The sequence below is a fragment of the Mastomys coucha genome, unplaced genomic scaffold, assembly GCF_008632895.1.
Source record: "Mastomys coucha isolate ucsf_1 unplaced genomic scaffold, UCSF_Mcou_1 pScaffold21, whole genome shotgun sequence".
Taxonomy (NCBI): Eukaryota; Metazoa; Chordata; class Mammalia; order Rodentia; family Muridae; genus Mastomys; species Mastomys coucha.
In genome coordinates, this window is record NW_022196904.1 from 138,906,742 (window position 1) to 138,914,794 (window position 8,053).

The following is an 8,053-nucleotide window of genomic DNA, read 5'->3' on the forward strand; positions in this document are numbered from 1 at the left end:
TTTGGAGGGGAAACTGGGAAAGGAGAAATCATATGACATGTAAATAAAGAAAACATCTAATAAAAAAATTAAAAAAGATAAAAAAGAATTCTCTACTTGGTCTCCGGAAGTAAGCCTCGCTCAACCACAAACACAGACTGCTTTTCACGGTCCAATACTCTACCACTGAGCTACATCCCTGGCCCAGCCTGTTTTTCTTTGATGCCCCAAATGCTCATGTCACTAGAAGGTACCATGAGTGAGGAGACAAAAACCAAACCTGCCTCTCACATGGCCAGACTACCTCCTGCCTCTCAGATCTGCTCAGTGCCTGTAGTGGGAAGTGCCAGCCCCTGGGATTGCAGAAATGAATTCAACCTCTGCCATCTGAGTGATCACAGTCAGAGCTCTTGAGTTTCTGCCTGATAATAATGACAGTTGTTGGCACTTCTGAGTGAGTCCAGCTTAACTCCCCTGCAGGTAGCAGTGGAAGTTCATTTCAGAGTGACTTCTGATACATGCAGAGAACCCATAAATAAGTGATCACCATTGGGGCATAGGACTGAGTGTGGCACTGTGTTCTGGATGCGGAATGAAGACACAATCTTCAGTCCTTTTGGATGTTTTGCAAAAGGCTTGCTCAAGGCAGGATTCTATTGCTCACATGGTTGCACCATGCAACTTGAAATCCAACCCAGAGGCTGGCCTCTGTTAGAATCCAGACAAGACTGCTGCTTGGGCAATAGGAAACCAGCACCCTGCTCTTTTCCCCAGTCTCATAGGCCCTGGCAGGCACCCTTCTCAGGACAATGTCTGCAAAACTAATAGGCTGTCCATGGCATGAATAATTCCTCAAATAAACTTCGAATTCCCAACAGTCCATTTCAGTGTGCCCATTGAGCCTCAATAGGAATCTTATTCAAGTGAATTGGTAAAGACATAGCCCCCCCCCCCATACAATCTGCTCCACCAAGGCGGAAAGGTTCTCTAATATTTTAGTCAAACCCCATGGGTAGTCTTCATTTCACCAGGAGGGGGCATTTCTAGGCTCCAATTATGCAGATTATCAAGACCTTAATTTTTCCTAGGAAAAATCTATCTCTAGCGTTCAGTGTGCTAATCAGAAAAGTGTCTGTGACCAGAGGTAAAGATTTGCTTTCTAGTCTCTGCCTCTGTTAGCACAATGGCAGCTGTCTGTCCCCTGTCATGCCGCCCACCCCCGTGTGTGTGGGCAATCTTCCTCTGCAGGCATCTGGGAAGTTCTCAGGGGACCATCTAAATTGCTGCACATTTGTCCATCAGGCAGCAGGGGTACACAGTGTCTGAAAAGTCCCAAGGACAGACAGCTGGGACTGTCCAAAGAACAAAGCAAACAGGAAGGTGAAAATCGTTCTGTGCATACATAATTATAAAATTACTTATTTGTTTTAGCTGCTCAATTACATAAATCAAAATCTCTATATTCTTTCCCCCTTTGTTGTCAAATGAGCAATTTCCACCATCACAAGCAACAATGGTGAAACACACCACTTGCTCACCATTGTATACCACGTGTGTATTTTGACTTTGGTACTCATTGTTTCTTAGATATCTCCTAATTGAAGCTCCTTGCAATTTAAAAAAAGGGCTAGGGCTGGCGAGATGGTTCAGTAGTTAAGAGCACTGACTGCTCTTCCAGAGGTCCTGAGTTCAAATCCCAGCAACCACATGGTGGCTCACAACCATCTGTCATGGGATCTGATGCCCTCTGCTGGTGTGTCTGAAGACAGTTACAGTGTATTCATATAAATAAAATAAATAAATCTTTAAAAACAATCCTTTAAAAAAAGGGCTAACTTGTTATTTATGTTGTTTGTGTGTGCCTGTGACAGAGTTTATATGCATCACATGTGTGTAGGTGTCTGTTGAGGTTAGAGGTTCTTAGAGACCCTGGAATTGGAGTTATAGATGGTTGTGGGTGCGGATGTGGGTGCTGGGAAATGAATCTAGGTCCTCTGAACAAGTATTGCCTGATTTTAACTGTTGAGCCATCTCTCCAGCCCATCCTTTGCAATTTTTAAGAAAGAAACTCACCATTTAGCAATTAGTACTAGGCCTACAAAACCATTCTCAGACTTTTCTATGCTCTGAAACATCACACAGCTAGGATGTGAAATTGTGTCTCTCTGCCCTAGACTGCACATTGCCTTGAGTTGAACCTTAGTGAATCCTTTATCAGTGTCTTTCATTTAGTGTCACAGCACAACTCTAGGCATGTCTTTGGGATTACAGAAGCATTATCAAGAGAGAATTTACGTTTGACTTGAGGTGGTAGTGGGTATGGGAGAGGTGCCTTCCCTCACTCACCTGATCACCTGACATCATGAGATCAGGAGGGCTGGTTACACTCCTTGCCCTGGGCTGCAGCACTAAATAGAGTGGGCCCTGCATTCATCTGGGCAGCACAGTGGGCTGGCCCTGATGGCATGGGCAAGAGTGAGCTAGCCCCCAGGGCAGGAGAGTGGGAAAGCTGGCCCTGCCCCTTGTCAGCTGTAGCATTGGATTGGATGAGCTAGCTGGGACAGTGCTGGTAAGCCCAACAGGTGGTGTGGGTACAGGAGAGTGGGTGGCTGGCTAACTCAGCTTCTACTCAGGCCAGATCTAAGGCTCTGAGTTGGCTCACCCCAACATCTACCCTCCACCCCATGAACTGCTGGAGTGTATGAAAGGGCTTGTCCTGAAGATCCAAAGCTGGTGGATCTCCATGACACAGGGCAACAACAGGATTTCTGAGAAGAGTTCCTGTGAAGATCCAGTATCGATAGAGTAGCAGAAGCCAGATGCCTCAAACCAGACCAATGACTCATTCCAATAAACATTTGCAAATAAAGATGTGTGAACAAAAGGGTCTGTTATGGGACACATTGTGATAGGCTGCATCTTTCATGTCAAGATGTTTTTTTTCGTGGGGGTTACAAAGAGTGGAGGGTGGATACGAAGTGATGGGGAGATGAGTGGGATTGTGATGCATAATGTGAAATTCATAAAGAATCAATAAAAAGTTTTTTAAAAAAGAGATAGAGTCCAAAGTCCATCCTAAGGTGAATCCAGATTTTATTTCCAGCCCTAGGACAGCTGGTGGGGGACTGAGCCTGCTTGTCCTTGGAATCAGGACTTATAAGTTGATAGAAGAGGGATTTCAGAGTTCAGATTGCTAAAGTTGCACTGCATTTTTATTTCCTAAAGCTTTATTTTTATGTTATGTATATGCACATGTGTCTGTCATGGTTATGTGCACATTTGTGCATTTGTTCATGAAGGCCAGAGGCGTTAGATCCTCTGGAGCTAGAGATATAGGTGGTTGTGAGCTGACTAATGTGGTGGGGGGGTTCTAGGAACTGAGCTAGAATCCTCTGCCAGAGCAGGAGCCTCTTGATCACAGGACCGTCTCTTCAGCCCTAGATTGCACTTCTATTTTTTATTACTTGTTTAGATAGGTCTCTCTTTCTCCCTCCCTCCCTCCCTCCTTCCCTCCCTCCCTCCCTCTCTCTCTCTCTTTCTCTCTCTCTCTCTCTGTGTGTGTGTGTGTGTGTATGTGTGTGTGTCTGTGTGTATGTGTGTGTGTGTGTGTAGTCATGATAGCTGGAACTCATGATGTAGACCAGGCTGGCTTCAAACAAACAGAGATCCATCTGCCTCTGCCTCCTGAATTCTGGGATTAAATGTGTGTGCCACTATGCCTGGCTACTGTGCACTTTTACTGGAGCACAAATGTGTTGGAGGAAATAGGAGACAGACAGGATTACAGAACGGAGTGTTTGTGGAACTCTAGCTAGTGGGGTTAGGAGGGTTCTATTAGTTGAGTCCGAGTACCCCATAGTTCACTACCACGGGTAAGTCCCAAGTACCTCTGCCATACCAGACATAGGGGTATGAGCCTGACCCTGCAAAGGCTAGTCCAGCAGCAAAAACACTTTTCCACAGCTAGTGCAGTTTTCTATGAATGCCTTCTAAAGATAAACTCTGGAGTTAGGTATGCCCGAAGGCATTTATAGAAGGAGCTGTCTGTGTATGTGTACAAGCTATGTGTAGATGCTATGTAGATGTAGTGTATCATAGTGTATCCCACAATAGACCCTTTCATCCACACATCTTTATTGGCAAGTGTTTATTGGAATGAGTCATCGGTCATGGAACATTTCAGATGATTTAATCCCTCCATCTGGAAGGCAAAGTAGTATCTACCAGCTGCTGCTCTTTTGTACTTTTGAGCATTTCACTTTCAGCTTCCTCCATATTCTGTTAGGATATATCTGGAAGATAAGTAAAGCATGTTCCCAGATGTGTCTATGAGGATTTACTAAGTGGGAAAGACCTGACCTGAATGTAGGCACTACTGTCTGATCAGCTGAAAGCTACAGAAAAAAAAAAAAAAGCAAGAGAATGAGCTTATGTGGGTATACCCCACTCTTACTCCAGGGCTTTCTGGCTGTCATGATGTGAACAGCTGTCCCATGTATTCTCTACCATAATGTTTGTAAAGCTCTAAAACCATAAGCAACATAAATTTTTCTCTCCTTAAATTGTTTAACTTGTCACAGCAATGCTGGGCACTGGTGGTGCACACCTTCAATTCTAGCACTTTGGGAAGCAGGGGCAGGCAGATCTCTGTGAGTTTGAGGCCCGCCTCTCTACAGAGTAAGTTCCAGAAAGCCAGGAAACAGGTTACTACAAACAGACAGGCTACACAGAAAAACTCTGTCTTGAAAAAATAAACAAAAAATTATGGTAAATTGTCAAAGCCATGAAAAGTCTAACTTGTGCTTGATTTGGTGGCTTGAATGAGATTGTCACCCACAGTCCAGATGTTTGAGCGAATGGTCCCCTGTGAGGGGTGTGTTTGGGGAGGCTTAGGAGGTGTGACCTTGTTGGAGAAAGTGTGTCACTGGGGAACAGCTTGAGAGTGGTAAAGGCTCCTGCCATTGGAGTTTACTCTCCCTGCTTTCTCTTGCACAGGTCAAGATGTCAGCTCTTATCTTGCCTTCATTTCCTTGCTGTGAGACTCACCTCTAGAACTACAAACCTAGATAAACCTTGCCTTGTCTAAGCTGCCTTGGTCAAAGTATTTATCACAATAATAGAAAAGCCACTAACATGTGAATAAGTAAAATGACAAGCCAATTTAATTTATGAACATAATACAAAGTACATAATATCAGTGGATAAAATGTACAATGTATTTTTATTAAGATGAATCAACACCAAATAAATTTTACTCTCCAAATTTTAAGATAGTATATCAGAGTCTCTCAATGTAGTTTATTTCATTAGAAGGTTAAATAAGTAACCTCAACCCACCCATCTGCCACTTCCTCTTGGACTCAGATCCTTCCTAGAATCCTGGACCTTGGTGTCTTGGGGTTGCCTCTCTCTTTTTCTGACCTCTAGTTTCTCTGCATTACAATAAAGACATATATTTGCAGTGAAAACTTTCCTCCTGGAATTTTATTTGAGTTTTTTTTTTTCTTTATGAAAGGTACATGATCAGTCTTGGTAAATGGACAAGGGAAGAAAATGGCTCTTTGCTTAGAATACAATGTTAGAATATAGCATATCCTTCATCAGCATCTTCTACCAGTGACCGGGCACAGCTCTGGGCAGGTAGATGGGATTACAGAAGCATTCCCAAGAGACAGAGTCTTAAGTCCACTCTAAGGTGAGCCCAGACTTTATTTCCAGGAATAGTCCAAATCAAACACTCTACAGCTTCCTTTTTTCCTGGTCTACCTGCTCTGCTAGACGTAGTCCTGTTTCACTTCATGACAAGGACAAGTTCTGAGAAATGCATTATGTGAGCATTTGCCATTGTGTGGACATTGCAGGGTATGTTACAGGAACATAGACTGAATAATCTCTGGCCCACCCAGACTATATATAACCCTATGAGAGATTATTGTGGTTAACATGGTTGGGTGACCAAAATGTCCCATTATCAGGGTGATTTTCTGGGACGTGGCTGGTTCTCTTTGGCCAAAACCATGAGAGCAGCTGTGATATTTGTTCACTTTAGGCAAATCAAGTGACTGTAGGTAAAATGAGTGTAGATGAAAAGGTGAGTGTAGATGGTGTGTGTTGGTCACAGACTTGTGGCTCACCTTGTTCACACTCTATTTGCCATCTCAGTGGCTGGGCCTGGGTTGGAATGAAGACCAAGACAGAATTTGAATGTGGAAGATAGATGCAAAGACACATTGACCTGGGTCCTTATTTTCAGAATTGATAGATTAAAATGCAATAATAAGTGTGTGTGTGTGTGTGTGTGTGTGTGTGTGTGTGTGTAGATTCAGGCTTGTGACCCAGATGTGAACTAGATCTGACACAGTGATGCCAGGTCAATTTCTCCTCTGAGAACAGCAGAATGGGGCTGTAACTGTGGAGCCCTGGTTGCAGCCACCCTTCCTCTTCTCTGGTGGGGGTGCCCTCGGAGCCCTTCTTAGTAGTGGACACAGTAGAGATGGACACTTCCACTGATCCTGAGCTCCCGCAGCTGCTCCAGGGCTTTCTGGTCCAGGCTGGTGGCCCCCAGCCCCTGCCCATTGAGTGCCAGCTTCAGCCCTCCCTCTTGGCACAGAAGCAGTACCTGGTAAGAATAGCTTGATTGGATGGTGGGCTTCCAGACAGACCTTTCCTGGTGTATTATCATAGGGTTCTTGCTTCACTGAGGGGACACAATTATCAGAAACAGGCAGGTCTAGGAGTTAAAGTTCACAATCTGTGATGATGCTTTCCACTGGGAAATGTTTTCTACCATAGCTACATACTGGTGACATAAAGCGAGCTTGAGACTGGGTCTCTTTCATATAGCTCTGGCTGGCCTCAAGCTTCCTATATAGCTGAGACTGGCCTTGAACTCATGATCCTCCTGCCTCTATTTTCCAAGGGGCAGATCATAGGTGTTCATAGGAATGGTGTATATCACTCCTGGCCTTTAGAAGCTTATAGGAGCATTTAAAGACAATGCCCCACCTGCATTCATTATGCCCGTGTTCTGGCACAGGATCTCTGGCTCTAGCAGAGAGGACTGAAGGCCAATATCTGAACATTCGTTCTGCAGAGCTGGCTCTGGCTTCCTAGCCCCAGTATATTGGCCTGTTCACTCTTCCCAGGATCCAGCCATAGTCTCCCAGATCACTACGGAAATGGGCCCAAGGAGAGCTGTGACTATTTGGCTCAGACCTACCTCGAAGAATCGCTGGGGGTGAAAGAGGAAGGGGGCTGAGATCAGCTTCTTTCGTCCCCAGGAGGAGACCCAAGCTAGTGTTCTGTCTGTGAAGGAAGCCCTGAGTGTCACAGGAACATGGGTGGCCCCATCCCTCAGGCTTAGGGTGAAACTACAAGAGGCAGGCAGAGAGGTGGATCAGTCTTTGTCACCTTCAGGTCATTATATCTCTGAAGGGGAAGGGTAGAAGAAGGAGAGCCACTGGAAGATTGGATAACCTTTAAGAGTTAAGTTTGTTTGGCAGGCTCTGGGCAGAACACTTGGACATATAACATTATAGAGTAGATAGACAGTATAAAGATAGTATACAGACAGTATATAGACAGTACATGAGTATCATACTTGAATCCCTGAAGACTATGCAGGTAGAATAGTTACCTACCCCAAGCCTCAGTTTATTCCTCTGAAAATGGGAATGGCTGTGACCATAGCAGCAGTTAACATTTGTTGTTATGTGTTAGATTGTGGCTTTTGCAAAGAGCTAGTGGTAAGGGTCAGGCTGCAGGGGCCTATGCTCTGTCACTTTCTAGTCCTGTGGCCTTGGGCAAGTTACTGAATGAATCTCTGTGTGCTTCCTCAACTATAACTTAGGGAGGACAAGTGCTGTTCTCATCTCACGGGCTGTTAGAATGAGATGAAAGAACAGGTAAAGTGTGTGTGTAAACCAGGAAATGAATATGAAAATGATACTCTGGGTTTAAAACCTAAGCTACCGGCATTAAGCCAGAGACCCGGGCAGGATCCGCCCTTGTCTCTCGGGTGAGGTTCTGAGACTGGAGCAGCCAGCCTGGAGGCGACCTAGGCCAGAGACCCGGG

The 8,053-nt window shown here is 44.8% G+C and overlaps 1 protein-coding gene across 1 annotated transcript in view; it reads right to left on the reverse strand.

Annotated features, from left to right (window-relative positions):
- Positions 1-5,434: 5,434 nt before the first annotated feature.
- The window catches only part of Lgals12 (galectin 12), a 9,757-nt gene continuing 7,138 nt past the window's right edge, over positions 5,435-8,053 (reverse strand). Inside the window, exons 8-9 of the mRNA XM_031384974.1 lie at positions 7,199-7,349; positions 5,435-6,598 (exon numbers count right to left, since the gene is read on the reverse strand). Of these exons, the coding sequence (XP_031240834.1) occupies positions 6,452-6,598; positions 7,199-7,349 (298 nt within the window). The 3' untranslated portion in view covers positions 5,435-6,451. The remainder of the gene's footprint in view (positions 6,599-7,198; positions 7,350-8,053) is intronic.